Source organism: Carcharodon carcharias, chromosome 1 (genome assembly GCF_017639515.1).
Source record: "Carcharodon carcharias isolate sCarCar2 chromosome 1, sCarCar2.pri, whole genome shotgun sequence".
NCBI classification, from domain to species: Eukaryota; Metazoa; Chordata; class Chondrichthyes; order Lamniformes; family Lamnidae; genus Carcharodon; species Carcharodon carcharias.
In genome coordinates, this window is record NC_054467.1 from 77,068,545 (window position 1) to 77,087,589 (window position 19,045).

General features: G+C 41.2%; 1 protein-coding gene across 1 annotated transcript; it reads right to left on the bottom strand.

Annotated features, from left to right (window-relative positions):
• Positions 1-499: 499 nt before the first annotated feature.
• LOC121277418 lies at positions 500-17,701 on the bottom strand. Its single transcript, XM_041186900.1, has 3 exons — positions 17,573-17,701; positions 9,330-9,491; positions 500-6,358 (listed from the first exon to the last, which is right to left on the bottom strand). The coding sequence occupies exons 1-3, from the start codon at positions 17,633-17,635 to the stop codon at positions 5,339-5,341; spliced, it is 1,245 nt and encodes a 414-aa protein (XP_041042834.1). The 5' UTR covers positions 17,636-17,701; the 3' UTR covers positions 500-5,338.
• Between the last annotated feature and the right edge of the window lie 1,344 nt (positions 17,702-19,045).

The following is a 19,045-nucleotide window of genomic DNA, read 5'->3' on the forward strand; positions in this document are numbered from 1 at the left end:
GATCCCTTGCCACCACTATTTAGTTTAAAACCCTCTCTATTTCCCTAGTTATGTGGCTTGCAAGAACACAGGTCCCAGCACGGTTCAGGTGAATACCATCCCAATGGTATAGATTCCACTTTCCTCAATGTTGGTGCCAGTGCCCCATGAACTGGAGCCCATTTCTCCCACACCAGTCTTTGAGCCACACATTCACCTCCCTAATCTGATTTGTCCTATGCTAATTTGCATGTGGCTTAGGTAATAGTCCAGAGATTATGACCTTTGAGGTTCTGCTTTTTAATTTGGTGCCCAGGTCTTCATACTGACTATGCAGAACATCCTTCTTTGTCCTGCCTATGTCATTGGTACCTACAAGGACCAAGACGACTGGGTCCTCCCCCTCCCACTGCAAGTTTCTCTCCAGCCCTGAGCACATGTCCTGAACCCTGGCATCGGGCAGGCAACACAGCCTCTGGACTCACGCTCCTTGCTGCAGAGAATGGTGTCAATCCCTCTGACTATACTATCCGCCTACTACCACTACATTCCTTTTTGGCCCCCTCACTTGAATGGCTTCCTGTACCACGGTGCCTTGGCTAGTTAGCTCAACCACCATGCAGCCCCACTCTCATCCAAACAAGCTGAAAAAAGCTCAAACCTGTTGGACAATTGCAAGGGCCGAGGCTCCTGCACTCCTGCCCTGAGTCTCCTTACCTGCCTCATTTGCAGTCACATTCTCCTGTCCCTGACCACTGACCAAATCAGAAGACCCTGTCCTAAGAGGTGTGACTGCCTCCTGGTACAAAGAATCCAGGTAACTTTCCCCCTCCCTGATGCGTTGCAGTGCCTATAGTTCAGCCCCTAGCTCATAAACTCTGAGCCAAAGCTGCTCAACTTCAAACACTTACTGCAGACATGTTTGCCCTGGATCAAACAGGCATCCAGGAGCTCCCATATGCTACAGCTGTGACATATCATCCTGACATCTGTTATGTGTTCTAATTAACTACTTTATTATTTTATTCAATTATATGTTTTACTTTTGTTTTTATATATTTTATTAACCTTGCCACCAGTTGCTAGACTATTTTGAACCTTAAGAATAGAATAGTCACTTACCAATTACTCACCGAATAACAACTTCTTCTCCTGTTGTAGAGTGCGGCCACTTGCTGAAGGCTGAGAAAATTAGAAAGCAGAAAGAAAAAGAGCACCTTTTCCCTTCCTTACTTCCCTAACTCCCTTAATTACCCAAGTCCCAGCACTCCATTCTAAGTCACACTTCTTACAGTAAACCTTACCTAAAGCACCTTAATCCCCCATACACCAAATTCCCACTTTGAACCAAATTCCCTAATATATTTATTTGGTCTCTGTCTCACTCAGGCTGAAGTTTCCCCTCACTGATTGTGCACCTCTTACTGATCATGCGCTTAAAAAGTCCCTTTCTTATCTAGATCTGTGATGAGTCACTCTTTAGCCTAGCTTCCTGCTACAGTTATCAGCATCTAATTTAGGCCCTATTCAGGCAAAGGGCTTTTGGGTGATGGACAGTTAACTGCCACTAAGACAGTTGCCTATTTAACTAGGCTACTTAATTTCTGGGTTGTTTGTTCTCAGTCAGAACTTGACTCTTACTCCAAATTTGAACTTGAAAACAATTTACCAGTTGAATTCCTACTTTGAACCAAATTCCCAAGTATACTCACTCGGTCTTTGTCTCACTCAGGCCGAAGTCTCCCCTCACTGATCGTGAGCCTCTTACAATCTTTTTCTGCTTCCTCCTTCCATTTTCCTCAGGTAGGTGCCCAAATTGTCTCCATAGTGATGCAAGTGCCCACCTGTAGTTTAACTTATATAACCTCCCAAACCACCTCAGAGGGTCAGGAGCAAAGGTTGCTTGCATTCGATGTGCTGCATTTTGTCAACAAAACATGCCCGAGGATTTTTAGGTCTGGTGTGCCATCTGACTACTCAACTTAATCACCATGTAATTTATTAAGTCTGTTAGGCTACTTTTTTCATGCTTGGTGGTGCTTGGTACCCTGGATCTTCACCCCTCACATAGAACTATTGATTAAAAAAAACACAGGTGAGGAATGTCATTGCTGAACCTTATCCCTCCCTTTAGCAACATGCACACACTAACATGTTCCAGCAGAGATCACTGGCCAATGATCTAGAGATTGCAGAATTGTTCCTCCCTCAGTGAGATTTTGAAATTGGATTGAGCTAGGCTGCACAGACTTAATTATTATGCTGGCGCTGAGCATAAATGCTTCTCCATGTCCAACATTCTTTCATGTCCTTTGGGATGCAAGTTTACCATTGGTGGTAAGTCATTTCAGCTTTGCACTGATGATAAACTGACTGTAATTTTAGAGCTAGGGTGGAACGTTGTGGAGGTGTCGGTGGTTATGGCTGCTAGCTGGAGAGCTAGTGAGACCCCCATGTCACCTCTTTTTGGAATGTCCCAGCACGCTTTGTGCCACTCAGACACTTGACAGACCAGCGGTGGGCATTCCCTGGGATCAAGGATCCAAGAACTGCTGGTCAATCAGAGGCCTCCAATTCTACTTAATGGCAGCAGCCACTGCACTGCTGGTACAACAACTAACAGGCCTAGGACTGTTGCTGGATCCCAGGCCAGAAGTGAGTGATGGCAGGAGGAAGTACAGGCGATGGGGTTCACAGGCGAGGGGAGGTGGAAATCAGGACAGGGGGTGGCCTGGGTCCCTTGATCAGGCACTGAATGCCTTTGAACCAGTGAACTCCTTGGGAGCCTGCGAACAACCTCATGTGGATTTGCTTGTTGTGCTCCCCGCAAGGTGAGGCCCCTGTCTGTTGCCAGGTTAGTAACAGTGACTGTTGGATGAGGCCCTTAAATAGGTATTAATTGACCACACAAGGGCATCAATTGGCAGCAGGTTGGGAAGGCTGACCATGGGCCTTTCCATCCCGGGCATAATTGGGATGGGGATGGGAAAGCAGCAGGGTTCTCACCCGCCCAATTAAATGTCCCCCTGCCTCCAAACCCGCCATGGGAGAGGACACAACGTTCCACCCAGTGTCTTAGCTGGCTTCAGGAAACATCGAGATGTGGCTCCATGAATATGGCAATCATAGATCATTGTGGTTTGACACTGCATGGATTGCAAATCTGCTGCAGTGTCAAATCTGATTCACATAGAATTCACAGCACAGAAGCAGACCACATCCCAACTTGTCCATGTTGATATTTTGCATCACATGAACCTCCTCCCATTCTTCTTCATTTAACCCTATCAGTGTAACTTTCTATTACTTTCTCCCTCACGTCCTTGTTTAGCTTCTCCTTAAATGTATCTATGCTATATGGGTCAACTGCTCCTTGTGGTAGCCAGTACCACATTCTAACCATTCACTGAGTAATGAAGTTGTAAAGTACTTAGGGGTTTCATTGGACCTCAGGGACATTTTGTAAACCCACCTAACCTCGCTTCAATTTTGAGCAGGAATTCAACTCTCTCCATTTGTCTCTCAACATTTACATTTTCGATTTGTTTACAAAGAGCTTTACCCATTCTAGCAAGGCAGGAGCCAGGAAATTTGAAGCCAGTTCTGCCCTGCTGCAAGTTGGGCTGATTGCTGTGGTGTAAGAACATCCTTAGATAATTCTTTGAACAAAAATGGTCCTGTGGAGGATACAACATCCTGTAATGCAGCTGTCAGCATTTTTATATTTCTTCCTCAGATTTTGGCTCTCTGTTACTGGCAGATATCTTTCAGTCTTCATTTGAACTGTTTTCTTCCTCAGTCTCAGAGATGACAATGACTTCTCCACTAGATGACTTGGATACTTTTGGGGATAAATGGTGTGCAAAGATATGAACATAAGAATTGTGGATATCTGGGTCTACACTGTGCATTATCTGCAGGGAAATATTTTTAGATACCAATTGCTTAATGCGTTTAGCAGAGATGATTTTAATCCTATCTGTCTGGCAGGAAGAAGGGAGTGATGTTGAGAGCAGGCAATTAACTCTGATAGTATACTTAACTGCTTGTGACCCTCTCTATTCCCACTGATTTCTCTGTCAGCCTGCCTTTGTGAGCAGGTGGCAAAGATGTCATTAGTATGGATTTTCTTTAAGTATGCAGATCGGGGTCTGATAACCCTTGATTCCAATTTTAACCTGTGACATTAGCAGAGAAGGCATTATAGCTTTCTCACCTGGTGAAACTCACAGGAAGAGGAGCAAGGCCATAAAATGCTCCTACAAGACATGACCAAGGTAAGGTTAGACTTCCCTTGCCCTGGGTTATCCCTTCCTTGATTATAAGACGGTCCTGAAACCCCTTCCTGATGACTTACCTAAGTGCCAGGGGGCATTTTTTTGTTCCTCTGTAATAGCCTCCAGTTCCCAAAAATAATGTACCCACCTAACAGCCAATTACCACTTCCTGTCTGATTTGAGTGAGAGGCAGACTGTAGGTATGCAGATGCCAAAGTTGAGGGTAGGGTGGTGGGGTTTTCATGCAGTGCATTCCAGATCTTACCAACTTGCTGAGTAAAAAGAAGTTCTCCCCACTTATCTTCCTAATTATCTTAGTCCCTTGGTTACTTCCTACCAGTGGAAATAATCTCTCCCCATTCGCCCTACCAAAACACTTCATAATTTCGAACATCACTATTAGCTCGTCCCTTAGCTTTCTCTGGAGAACAACCTCAACTTCTCTAGTCTTCCCAGGTACTTGAAATCCCAGGTTTTCTTCTGGTAAATCACCTCTGTACCCTTGCCTAGGCCTCAACATCTTTTCCAAAATGTGATGCTCAGAATTGGACACCACAATTTTGTAATATGCCATGTAACTTAAGCTTCAGGTCAATTATATATAATTGATATTTATGCATGATAAATGTCATAATACAAATGAGGTGGCAGAGTGCAGAGTCCCAACTTTTCCAGTTGATCTGCTTCAAAATAATTGTTTTGCTATTTGATTGAGTGCTCTAGACTCTCTTATTATCTTCTAATAAGTTGTTAGACCAGTGGAAATAATTATCTCCCATTCTTGTGCCATTCGTTCCTGCTATTTGGGAGTTAGAAGTTATTTGCTACAGATGCATAACCTCTTTGCTTATTGACAGAAGTTAGTAAATTAGCAAATTTTCACTTAATAAACACAAATTAGCTGAACTTATCACCAGTAATAAATTAAATGTACAAACGGGGTACATGTGGATTGCTAACAAAAGTTCAACACTTGCTATCTTTCATGTCTTAAGAAAGTGCACAGGGCAATTCCTTCTTTTGAACTTTAAAGGCACGTTACTCATTTTATGTATGTTTGGGACTCCTAATTTACAATTCTATTAAATAAATGAACTCGTGTCACCAGTGGATTCCTTATCTGCTACTTGTCTTTGTTTGTTTTCGAGATTACTTTTTGAGTCAAGATGAGGTTCATTTCCCTCAGGGATCAAATCTAGCAACTGGGAATCCACATATGACAGGACGCCAGAGTCCTTGGATGAAGATTTCTCCAGATTCTTAAAATCAGCTTCATAGTTTACATGGTTTGGGAAGGTCACAGGTCGAGGCACGGCATACTTGTTATCCTGAAGCATTTCAAGTGGTAGTTCAAAGGCAGAGGGGCCTATTTCACTTAAGGAGCGCTTCAGAGTGTTGTGTTGGAAAGTTGATGTATGCCAGACTACACCACGGCACATCGAGGAACACAAGCAAGGTCGTGGCACATCATAAATTGCGTAAATACTTGCGTCAGGAGAAGAGTGCTCTGGGACGTTTGCCTCCAAATGCCCTGCTTCAGTTTTAGGCTTTTTTGCAGTTTTCTGATTAATTTGGGTGACAACAGAGCCACTGTTTGCAGCATGGTTGAAAGTTCTCAACTCTGTTGATTGTTGAAGCACATTCCCCTGGGAATTATTCAACTCTCCATGAGTTAGATTTTCATGGTTCCCATTTGCTTTATCCATTTGTGTTGCAGGATTTCGTGAACCATTCCTGATAGCATTGTTGTAAGACGGTGGTGAGGAATATTTAGGAATATTCTCTGTTAACCGGCTATCCCCTCTGAATCCATTGGCATTGGAGTCTTTTGATGAATTCATGCCAAGCTTTGCTTTGTTGGCAGACTTAAATGGGGTGGCTTGAACTGTCCCATCAGGAGACTTGAGATAAGAGCTCCTGCTTGACCTCTCTTCTGTGTCATGTTCATTGTCAATTTCCACTTGTCCGACGCTGTTGTTTCCTTTCACATTCCCATTAGTATTGGTCAAGTCCTTATCTTTCCTCACTTGTGTAAATTGAGCCAGGTTAGTACCAATCTGTGCATACGTCTCGTCATCTTTTTCTGACAATATTTTCCCGATCTGAAAAAAAAGTGTAATTGCTTGCACTCTGCATGGGAGCAGTTGGCTTATTTAGACATTAAACAGTAGAAAAAGGGCTTAATTTGGAACAACAGCACATAAGCATTTTCAGAAGACAATTTAAAAAGAGACCAATGCTTTCTTTAAAAACAAGCTAACAGCTCGCTGACCTTGATAATTCTTCTGCTCATTTTTTCCCTTTTCTCTTGTTCATCTCTCAATCAAGCCTTTCTGATTTCTTTAGCTTGAGGGACTTCTATGACTCTCTGGTAAATTGTCTTCATTGGGAAGCTAAGCAATGAGTGCTGGTTGTAGGAAATTTCAGGCTGGATTTTCATCCTTGAGGTAGGTAGCGGGAATCAGGAAAATTCCTAGCTCAGCCCACCCACCTCAGGAGAAGGTGCTCGCAAGGATGGGATTTTCATTGCGTTGGGTGGGGTGGGGCGTGGGGGGATTTCAGGGGGTGTGGCACTGCAGGCTGCAGTCAAGCCACCGACCAGGGAAAAGGTTCGGAGACAACCACTGGGGCTGCTGGGTGCCAATGTGGGCTTTTTAAAAGGCCTGCCTCAGTGCAGTGGGACTTTGTCCCACTTAAAATAAAACAGAAAGGCCCTATAGCCCTCACTCTCCACACATTTCTCATACCCCATCTATGCCATGACATGGCCCCCACCCACCTCCATGGCCCTCCCAAACAACCCCTATGGCCCCTCAGGCTCCCATTCCAAGCTATGTCACTTCCATGTCCATTCACCCACTACACACTGTATAGAACCAATGAACCCTATAGTGACAGTAGGATGTGTAAAAACAAAGCTTTAAAAAAACAGTCCTTCACTGATAACTTTCCACTTTCTTAAAAAAAAACCCTCCAGTTTAATACAGGCCAATAAAAATGTCAATTAGTTGTTTGGAAGTACAGTGCTGAAAAAAAGAGACATGTCTAAGCATTCTGCTTGCACTTATCAGGACACTTGCAAGAATACCAGTATAAGGGGAAAAACAACAATTTATACTGTATGTGAAGAGAATGCTGACAAGGCCACTTGCCAACCAATCAGCACTCTCTTCACATACTGTATAAATTGTTGTTTCCCCCATACATTGGTATTCTTGCGGATGTCCTGGTGAGTACAAGATGAAAAGCTTTGACATGACTATTTTTCAGCAATAAAAATGTCAATCATCCAGACCATTTAAAGAATCGATAGCAGAAACTGCAAGCACTTGAAGCCTCTTTATTTTGGGTAAATAAACATTGTGAAACTGACAGCATAGATCAGAGAGCCAGGGCCGTCAATCAAGCAATGTTTTCCCTGGGGCTCAAGTGTTTCAACAAGCTAATGGATTTCTGGGCTTTCAGGTTTGGTGGAAATCCAGCCCATCATAGTTGACTTCAAACTTCCCCTCACTCACTGAAATAAATTACAGTATCTGAACCACAGAGATCAACAAAGTCAGCACTGGCAAAGGATTAAACCAAGGATTATTCTAGTCTCAATGCAACACACTAGCAGAATTTACCTAGAGTGTTCTTGAATTTGTTTTGAATTGCTCATGTTTAGTAAATATAAATTGAGGTATTAAGGCAGCAAGAATGTCAGATTCAACCTATTATTAACTTTATTGGACATTTGGAGACAAATTAAATGTGTATTTTTTGAAATGACTATATGTTGTTGATGCAACGTTTGAAGAAAGCACCTGTGAATCTCATTGTAATTGATCTGTTCATTTAAGATGTACAGATAATTTTCAACTTTAAAATGCTGGAAGGGATCACTTGCACATTAAAGAACCTCTTCAAACTTCATCCAATTAAATCAATGGAATGAAAAATCAAGTGGGTTTTAAAATGGGCAGATGATATGATTTACCAGGACATCAACCAGATAATGAAGACAAAAATGACCCCCCATAGTTGCTGGCACAATGGAGGAGCTAAAAGCTGAATAAACTGTACCAAAATGTGACAAACATCATCAGATGGGACATCCTCCATCTTCAGCAAACATCAGGGCCCTGGCATCCCACAGGTTGTGATGAGGCTGTTGCTTACTGGTGCCTCTCCAACTGACACCTGGCAGAGTTTCTGGAATCAGTGGGACAGCTCCTCATTTGCATGGATCAGCAGGTGGCAGTGCCACAGTGACACCACTTTGCCCATATGAGTAGAAATTTTGTTACCCACCTGCCCATCAGGGAATGGAAATTATAGCGGGCTCCTCCCGATCCTGATGTTTTCCCCCACCTCCCAGCCACAACCCCTTGCTCCCACACCCCTGACAAAGATACTGTAATTTGTTTCAGTGGGTGAGGGGAGGTTTGATAATCATTGATTATCTCTGATAATCTGGGCCCTCATCCACAGCTAGGAAGGAGAAGTCCCTTCACTTATGTGTAAGGGGAAGTAATCCTAGAACTTGCAGAAATGCTGGACGGTTGAATTAACTGGGTTCCATCATTTCCTTCGGGGTTTCACCAATATTTTAGTGGGAGTAGAAATGCATAGAATTTCAGGGCCAAGATTAAAAAATTAGAACCACATTTGAACTCTGCATTGGGCATGAATACATCATTGTCAGATTAACAGCACAAAGTTAAATTGGATTTTGTGCAAATTCATATATCGAGGGCCTTTTACAGTTGTTTACATCCATATAGCATAAACAAGAAATAAAATTAGGAAGCACTTTTGACATAGGGTAGTGGAAATCTGGAACTTTCTCACACAAAAGGCTGTGAACCTTGGGTTAATAGGAGCTTTAAAAGCTGAGATCGACAGATTATTGTTAGGTAAGAGCATCGAGGGATATGAAGTTGAGGTGGGCAAATAGGGTTGAGGTGCACATCAGCCAATGAATAGAGGCTTAATGACCTACTCAGGTTCCTGTTGTTTCTTCTTACAACTATCGAAGAGATGCAAATCTTTATTTTATCTTGTGTTTCTTTTCAATAAAGTGACAAATACCTGACTGAGTTTAATGTAGATGAGAGTTATTCCAAAGATTGCTGCAACACATACTAACAGTAGTATAACCAGCAGGACAAGAGCAGCCACTAAATACTTCTGAAGAGAATTTGAAACTTCTGGTTCTCCATCACCAATAGTTGACTGCCCAGTAACTGGTACCTACAATAAGAAGATAAACAAAACAAGAGAATAAAAACTAAATTTCAGTTTAAAAACAAAAACAAAGAAGGGTATTTAATAAGCTTTATTTCCAACGGTACTTTTTCCCACTTTTTACTTCTCTATCTGTAACAATTAATGAGCATCGATAAATTGACAACAAAGTCACTTGGGGGTGTAGCACTTTTGGGTGGGAGGTTAGTTTTCTGGAATTTGGTGTTTAACTCCCCTTGCACCATGACAGGGGTGCCCAAATACCCCCATGGAGGTGCTTCTTTGGTGTCTATCTGCCCCTTGCCAGTGGAAATTCAGCTGAATGTTTGTGGTGGGGGACGGTGAAGGCAATTGCCAGGCACTCCTCTGCCATCCTGACCATCTTGCTTGAGGAACAATCAGGGCACCTCAAGTGGTCTATAAGAACATTAGAACATGAGAAGCAGAAGCAGGAGTAGACCATACGGTCCCTCGAGCATGTTTCGCCACTCAATATGATAATGGCTGACCTGCCTTAACTCCACTTTCCCACCTGCTCCCCTTGTCCCTGGAAAAACTCAGCAGGTCTGGCAGCATCTGTGGCGAGTCTGTAGGACTCTTCTTCAGAGCTGGACTCATACGGATTTGAAACATTAACTCTGTTTCTCTCTCCATAGATGCTGCCAGACCTGCTGAGTCTTTCCAGCATTTTATGTTTTTAATTCCTTTTTCCAGCATCTGCAGTATTTTGCTTTTATCCCCTTACCCCTAGATTCCCTGAGAGACCAAAACCTGTCTATATCAACCTTAAATATGCTCAATGATGGAGCATCCACAACACACTGGAGTAGAGAATTCCAAAGATTCATAACCCACTGAGTGAAAAAATATCCCCTCATGTCAGTCCTAAATGATTATCTCCTTATAATGAGACTGACGCCCCATGTTCTAGATTCTCCAGCCAGCAGAAACAACCTCTCAGTGTCCACCCTGTCAGTCCCCTTCAGAACTTTGCATGTTTCAATGAGATCACCTCTCATTCTTCTAAACTCTCGAAAATATAGTGCCAATTTACTCAGCCCCTCAATGTAGGACAACCCTGTTATCCAAGGGATCAGCCTAGTAAACCTTCACTCACCACCTCTAAAACAAATATATCCACCCATGGATATGGAGACCAAAACTGTGTGCAGTACTCCAGGTGTGGTCTCACCAAAGTGTATACAATTGTAGCGAGACTCTTCTGTATTCTTGTTCTCCAATCCCCTTGTGATAAAGGCCAAAATGCCATTTGCCTTTCCAAATTACTTGTTATACCTGCATTCTAACTGTTTGTGTCCCTTGTATGACCCAAGTCTTTCTGAACATCAACATTTAGAAGTTTCATACTATTTAAAAAATGTTCTGTTTTTCTATGCCTACTACCAAAGTGAATAACCTCAAACGTCACCATATTATACTCTATCTGCTACCTTACTACCCTTAGTCATGGCTTTGTAGCCTCTTTGTGGCCCCCTCATGATTATATTCCTGTCCAACTTTGTATCATCAGCAAACTTAGATATGTTACTCTTGATCTCTTCTCGTAAGTCATTAATATATGTTGTAAACTGCTGAGGCCCCCACATTGATCCTTGTGGCACTCCACTAATCACAGCCTGTCAATTTGAAAATACCCTGTTTATCCCTACTCCGAGCTTCCTGTCTGTTAAACAATCCTCCATTCATGCTAATATATTACCACAACTCCATGAGCCCATATCTTGTGTATAAACCTTTTGTGTGGCACCTTATCAAATACCTTTTGCAAATCCAAGAATGCTACATCTACTGGATCCACTTTTATCTACATTACTGGTTACAGCCTCAACAATCGTTAATAAATTTGTCATATATGTGTTCTCTTTGATAAAGCTATGTTGGTTATGTCTGATCATACCATGATTTTCTGCATGCATTGTTAAGACTTCCTTGATAATAGTTTCCAGAATTTTCACAGTGACCGATTTCAGGCTAACTGGCCTATAGCTCCCTGTTTACTCTTTCCCCCCTTTCTTGAATAATTTGCGACCTTCCAATCCTCTGGGACCTTTCTACAACTTAGGGCATTTTGGAAAATCACAGCCAGTGCATCCAATATCTCTGCAGCAATTCTGCTAAAACCCTATGATTTAGGCCATTAAATATTGAGGATTTGTTGGTTTTTAGTCCCTTAAGTTTCTCGACTACTTTTTCTCTGCTGACATTAACTACTTCAACGTCCTCACTCTTATTAGTTCCTTGGTTAACTTCTATTTCTGTTATGCAATCTGGGTCTCCTACTGCGAAGACAGGCACCAAATATTTGTTCAAAGTCTCTGCATTCCCCACGATAGTTTCTTCTGTATCTGCCTCTAAGGGGCCAATCCTCTACTTTATCTACTCTCTTTTTTATATACCTGTAGATGTTCTTCCAATCAATTTTTATGTTTCTGGCTAGTTTACTCTCATATTCTGTATTTTCCCTTTTTTCCAACTTTTTGGTCACCCTTTGCTGGTTTCTAAGATTGTCCCAATGTGCAGGCTTGCTATTTGAGTGGCACAGTTGGTAGTGCTCCTGCATCTGACCCAGAAGATTCTAGGTTCAAGTCCCATACTAGGACATGTTAGCCACGGAAGAACCCATCCACTGGTGCAGGCATGTTTGCATGTATTGGTGCTGACAGTGCCCAGCCTTGATAAGTTGGGAAGGTTGGTTGCAGGAAGGACATCTAGCTATAAAACCACCTGTCAAATGCCAAAAATTATTGTTAACGTGAAGGGTGATTAACCAGAATTGTGGTGACACCATGTAATATGGGAAAAGCTGAAAACACAAGCAAGCTTAGGCTTACTACTATTCTTCACAAAATTATAAGCCTCTTCTTTTAATCCAGTGCTATCCTTAACTTCCCTAGTTAGCCATGGATGGATCTTTCTTGCTGAGTTTTTGTTTTTTTTAATGGAATGAATTTTTGTTAAGCATTTTGAATTGTTTCTTTAAATGTTTCCCACTGTTCATTTACTGCCATACCTTTTAGTATATTTACCCCACCAGCCTTAGCTAGCTCTCCCCCATACCTGTGAATCGGCTTTACTAAGTTTAAGATTCTTGTTTTGGACTGGAGTATGTCTGTCTCAAAGTTAATAAGGAACTCAATGATATTATTACAACCACTTTTTCCAGGGGACCTTTCACAATGGCATTACTAATTAAATTGGCCTTAGTACACAATGTAGTAGTGATCTGCCTAAGGGCAAGTCCTCTGCTCTTTTGTCCACATCTTGTAATCTTGCGCTTACCTCTTCAGTTGCTCTTAAGAGCTTCCTATTTTCAGTTTCAATAAGCAATATTGTTTAACAATAATCCTGGTCATCTTGTAACCGTGGGCTGAATTTTCACTCCTATATGAAGGTGTGTGGGCGAGTGTGAAAATTTGCACCATCGGTTGGTGTGCCAGTTTGCTGGGACCATCCTGCCTCTGGGCCATTTTTATGTGGTGGAATGGTGGTCAGGTAGGTTTTGCCTATGCAATGGGTGCTGAGTCCATTTTTAATTTAAAAGTTTAAAAAGTTGGAGAGAGGTTACCTCAAGATGGAGGTGCCATCACTCCCTTGTACCTGAATTGCAGCCTGCTGCTCCTTCCAAATTGCGAAGGGCTTCTTACTGGCCCTCCTTCTTCTAGAACCTGCACGCCATCCTTAACTGGATGGTGGGCCTGCCCTCTGGCCACTAATTGGCCAATTTGTGAAAAATCAATGCTGGATAACTTCTTCTTACACAGTCCGGGCTCATTACCCCAATTTGACCCTGACAGTAGGATCCTGACCCAAAATCCAAAATCCTGCCTTATGTCTCTGTAATGGTGATTAGATCTTGACAATTTAACTCTATTTGCGCTGCTAATTTATCCATCTTATTATGAATGCTTTCTGTATTCAGATAAATAGCCTTTAATTTAATTTTATTGTACAACTATTTTTTTCATGGTCTTTACCTTTAAGCTCTCTGCCCCTTCTTGTGCCCCTCTGCTTGTCTTTATCAAAATTGCTATACTGCTCTATTGCCGCAACTTTTTAGATTTCTAAATTATATTTCACCTGCGCACCAGCCTCCCTAAAGCTCTTTAGTTTAAAGCGCTATCCATGGCGCTAATTCCACAATTCACCAGGATGCTGATCGCAGCCCAGTTAAAGCGGAGCCCACCCCTTCTGTCCCCAGTACTGGTACCAATGCCCCATAAATCAAACCACTTCTTTTTGCACCGCTCTTTGAGCCATACGTTTAATTCTCCAGTCTGTTGACCCTATGCCAATTTGTGCCTTGCTCAGGTGGTTTTCCAGAGATTATTACTCTTGAGATCCTGTTTATTAATATGGAACCCAGTTCCTCAAACTCCTTCCACAGAACATCATTCTTAATTCTACCTATGTCATCGGTTCCTATATGGACCACAACAACTGGATTCTTCCCTTTCCATTCCAACTGGATCATTTGTATAGATAGTTATATATATAGCTTGACCCAGAATAATTAGAATAGAGTGATAGGTTGCGCTGATGGTTCAGTTTGTAAGCGCATTTCTCCTTGTACCAATTAGTTTATTAAACTGGAATGTTGTAAAGCTCTGTACAATTAATCTCAGCATCCCTAGACTGCAATGGATGGTGACGATGTGGAGGAAGGGAGCTTGGAATGGGGGATTAAATGGGGGACAGGATTCCTGCTCCTGATTGCTTTCTAATGATACTTGCCGGGAAATTTACACGTGTAGGTGACAGATGAGCACAGCGTCACCAGGTTGAATTGCCTACTTAAAATGCACAGTTAAGGCTCACACACGAAGATGGGGTACTTGGGTGAATTGCCTGTGGAAGTTCTCCAATATGAGTCAGAAAACATAGGAGAGGAGAGGAGAGGAGAAAATTATAGCGGAAAATAGAAATATAAGTCTGACAAGTAGAATTAAAAATCCATCTACGAATAGTTTATGTAAGTATTTGGCTGCCTGGAAACAGATGGCCATTCCCACAGGCAAGGTCTGAAAGGACTCCAAGTCTGTCTTGACGTGGCATTGAGTCAGAATTGTCGCAGCTCAATGAGCAGTGAAGAGTTTTGCTGATGTTGTCATGGTTACTTGAGTTCAATTTATTTTAATTTCAATGAAAAATGACATTATTGTGGAATTTGCTGTTTAAAACCCTGTGTGCCCCATAATGTCAAAGCACTCTTCCTTTGAATTTTGAAATGATGTGTAAATAGCTAAATATACTGAACTCTCGACCACTTCTCAATTCATAGCACTCATGAGACAAATAAATTAATTTGAATAGTATTGCATATTTAATTCTGTTGAAAGGTTCAGATATGTAGTAGAAAGTCTGAACACAGCTAATAACATTATAGCTAAGCAAAACAGGAAAAACAGAATAGACATTTTAAATTAAATTTACCCTCCCCACAATTTATAGTCTAATAGACATTTAATTGTGAGTGTGCGTGTGTTGTGAGTGTATGTGTATGTGTGTGTGTGTGTCTGGTGTGTGGGGGGGGCGGGTGTTGAGGGGAGATTGTGGTGAGGTAAAATTCCAGTCTTTATCTTTAATTCTCATGCAATGATGCTGTGTAAAATAATCAGAAAGCTGACAACATATGTAATCCAGGCACACAGCTTGAATGGGTTAGGAGTCACACACACAAGTGATTTCTCATTAATCGCCATCTTCACAAAGACTTTTGAAAAATATCTTTCTTCAGTGCAATTTTATTTGTGATGAATCACAACTACAACAAAATTGTTGATTTGGCACTAAAACTGGTAATTCTTGTTGCTGTTTGTGGAGCACTGCTATAAGCAAGATGGTTGCCACATTTACTTAATTAATAATGGTAACTTTGAAATAATCTCTTGGGTCAGATTTTGCAGGCAGCAATGAAGGGGAGGCACCAGCTATTCAATAGACTTGCTCTTGGCCATATATTTTCCTTGGACTTTTGTACTCGAAGTTCATCAGCCAACCATGGAAAATGTAGCATCCCCTGCAAGCGATCTGAGACTTCTGTGAATAGGATAAGCAACTGTGCATCTCGTTTATCAGTCAAATTGTTGATATTTACCAATCATAACAAAATTAATTAAAATGGTGTGGGGTGCAAATTCATGTGGAAGAAGAGAGGTTTCATCCACAGCACAAGTGGTTCATAGTCAAGGTTTAAGTTGACAGCACAGAGAATGAACCAGGAAGTGTCAATGTAAAATAAGGTATGGAGTGCAAAATAAGGAGATGGGAAAAATCGGATCAAGAGAGAAGAAAAAGGAAACAGAAGGAAAAGTAAAAAAAAGAGTTTTTTTTATTTTTAAATCTCCAACAACAATTGAAATCTGAAGGACTGAATTCCACATTTGTTAAATGTACTTTTTAATGCCAGAGAGGTTATTTGGCAATCATTAAGTCTACCATGTCAATAAAAGGGTACTTATCCTGGATTAGACAAGCCTTAACTTTTCCTGGCATGTTTAGTTCATGTCCATGAGCTAAGTACAGTAACTTCACATTATTTAAATGTTGTATCAGATGACAAGGTAGATGGAATCACCTAGCTTTAGGAAAAGCAGGGCACTTTGGACAGTAACATCTTGATTTATGCATTTAATAGATCATGTGTGGTCAGTAAACATTTCTATCCAATTTGCACATTAATTACAGTGAAAACTGTTAGTCTGTTATCTTTATTTCAACATCCAACCCATTGGAATGCATATGACTTGCATTGAAATATTTTAAGAAATGTGATAACATGCTATATAAATTCTTTCTTTCTTCCTTTCCAGCACATGGTATAAAATGACCCTGTATAGGAAGTACTCATTTAACCATAATCATGTTCTTCTATTACCTTTTGAGTTTGCCAAGAATTTCAGGTTCCTATTGTTCTAAAGGGGGAAGCAGTTACAGTCAAGCCTGCATCTAGCCAAAGGCATAAAATAACAAGGAACTTTTTAACCACAATAGAAGTCTGTACAACAATGTATGAGGAAACTAACTTTATGAAACGTGTTTGGTATCAATGAATGCCATCCAGAAAAATATAACACTACAGCATACCTTATTTTAACAAAGGCATTGTATGGTTAATGTGTTCAATTAATTCATTAAAATGAGTGGAATTGGAGAGAATAAAGAAAAAAAGGTGGAATTATAAATTGGAACATTCTGAGGTATCAATGGAAATGGAACTTTTTTTTCCATTTTTAAAACCAATCGTCAATATTTCTGGCTGCAGAGTAATTCTCTTTCTACTATGCACTGATGGTTTACATTAAATTTGGAAAAGCACCCTCAAGCACCCCAGTGCAAATTTTTCCATTCCCATTTACCAGGCAACCTTATAATCTCCTTCAGTAATTGATAATTTAGCACCAATTAATCCTTAACTATGAGCCACTTGTGCTGTGGATGAAATCTCTTTTTTTTCCACATAAATTTGCACCCTATGCGCTTTCAATTAATTTTGTTATGACAAATTAAGATAAGTGCTCTTCTAAGTAGTGGTGCAGCTCAGTACCCGTTTAGTAGTATGTTGATTCAAGGAGACTCTATTCTTTACACAGATCATAGACTCTATCTTAACTCTCCATAATCTTCTGAGGGAAAGTTCTAAAAATACTCCATGGTCCCAAAGGCAAGTGAGTGAACTGCCAGAATATCAATACACACATTTTTATTTTTATTGAAGGATTATTCTAACCCAAACATATGCATTATTCCATTGTAGAATGGGGTTATTTTGAGTGAGTTATCAGTTTCTGGACATTAAAATTGCTGGAAAATCTGTGAATTGGAACTGGAATGGAATCAGAATTGTCCCAAACCAGTAGTACCGGAGTGAATATAATGTCGATATAGCAGTTAACACAGAAGTAAGACTTCTAATAGTCTGGACTGTACTTGAATACTAGTTTCAGAAGCAACAGAATAGTCTCCAACATGGTGATCCACCCAATTCCAGAAAGCAGAACTTTTGTACGATCGATGAAAACTCTGAATAATACATTAACTAATAAAGAGAAAATAATAAAGCAACTTACCAGCAATATCTCTAACCAAATGTAGTTCATCACCCAGAACGAGTAGAGTATTATTGTGATCATTCTTCTCCGTTTCCTGGGGGCTATCAGCAATGACTGGGACAGAAACCTATGATTGCATCTGTGGGAGACTGCAGCACTTATGGGAAGGCTTATATTTTTTGTTCTGTGTGAAAAAAGGAACTTTGGAATGAAACACTGTGGGTGGAATGACACATGGTTGGCAGGAACTTCTTGGAAAATCCAGAGGGAGGAACATGATTCAGTGTAGGCTTAACAAAATGCACAAAGACAATGTGAGAAACAGGGTGTTACGGGGAAATCACCGGCAGGTCATTCAATTTGATGAATTGATTAGGTGTATACTTCCTAAAGCAAAGAAAATCAATGTCCAATTAGAAACAAATACTAATTTGTGTGGTACAGTGTACTGCTACAAAATGAGTAAACTCCCAATCTCAGCTGCACATCATGGGAAGAATTTGACTGGAGGCCAGGAACTTCACCATATCCAAGCTTTTCCCTCTTATGTGCCTCAAGAACAAGTTTGAAAGAGACCTAGGAGTAAGTTGGCTGCCCATTGTCCCTACCGGGTGCTGGTGTTGGGTGCAAAGAACCTGAAAGAGCAGGATACGATTAAAAAAAATTCAAACTAATAGGTCAATTGCTTCATTGTGTTTTAACATTTTATAGTTTGAAATAATAACAATTGGAAAATGTGACACGTGACACATATAATGGAAAACATTTTGGCCTTGAACTTCTATGAGCCCAATGGGCATTGGTTGGGAATGTAGTGTGGCTTCCAAGAATTCTAGTAAATCAGGTTCTAGCCTGGGCCTAATGAAGGTTCTGACGAAGGGACATCAACCTAACATGTTGGGTGCAATTTTCTGGTCCTGCCCACCGTGGGAATTGTCGTGAGCAAAAGGCCCATTGACTTTGGGCAGGAATTTCTGGTCCTGTGGCAGGCGAGGTTGGAAAGTCCCACCTGTTAACTCTGTTTCGCTCCACTGATGCTGCCTGACTTGCTGAGGTTTTGCAGAATTTTCTGTTTTTATTCCAGCCTGGGCCTTTTTAGGTAGAAGTTCCATTAATCCTAAGCATGTTCGGTGACATCTGAGGGGGTGGGGCTGAGGGGAGGAAATTTCCATACTAGGAATTTCTTTGGTTCAGCCTCCCTAACGTTGAGCAACTTCAACCCAAGGACAAGATCAACTGGGAGTCCATGCCTAGGGCCTGGCCTGAATTCCCAAGCAAAAACTGGCTCCACATTCAATGTCAGCCATCTTATAACGGGGCAGAATTGGAACCTACACAAAAATGTCTTCACCAATGGCATGAACAGATCAGTGAGTGGCCTGCTAAACAGGCATCAAAGATGCACCTATAATGGCTTAAATGCTCACTGCTGCGATTTGAATCCCTAGTCTGAACCTTGGATATTTTTATGGGGTCCCGAGCAGAGGTTGA

What these genes read in the sequence shown, in the direction of transcription:
- LOC121277418 (XM_041186900.1), bottom strand. Translation starts at nt 17,635, where the DNA reads ATGATCACAATAATACTCTACTCGTTCTGGGTGATGAACTACATTTGG. An exon ending in TTTGGTTAGAGATATTGCTG is followed by an intron (nt 9,492 to 17,572) that starts GTAAGTTGCTTT and finishes TTCTTATTGTAG; the next exon opens with GTACCAGTTACTGGGCAGTC. An exon ending in TCTACATTAAACTCAGTCAG is followed by an intron (nt 6,359 to 9,329) that starts GTATTTGTCACT and finishes CTTTTTTTTCAG; the next exon opens with ATCGGGAAAATATTGTCAGA.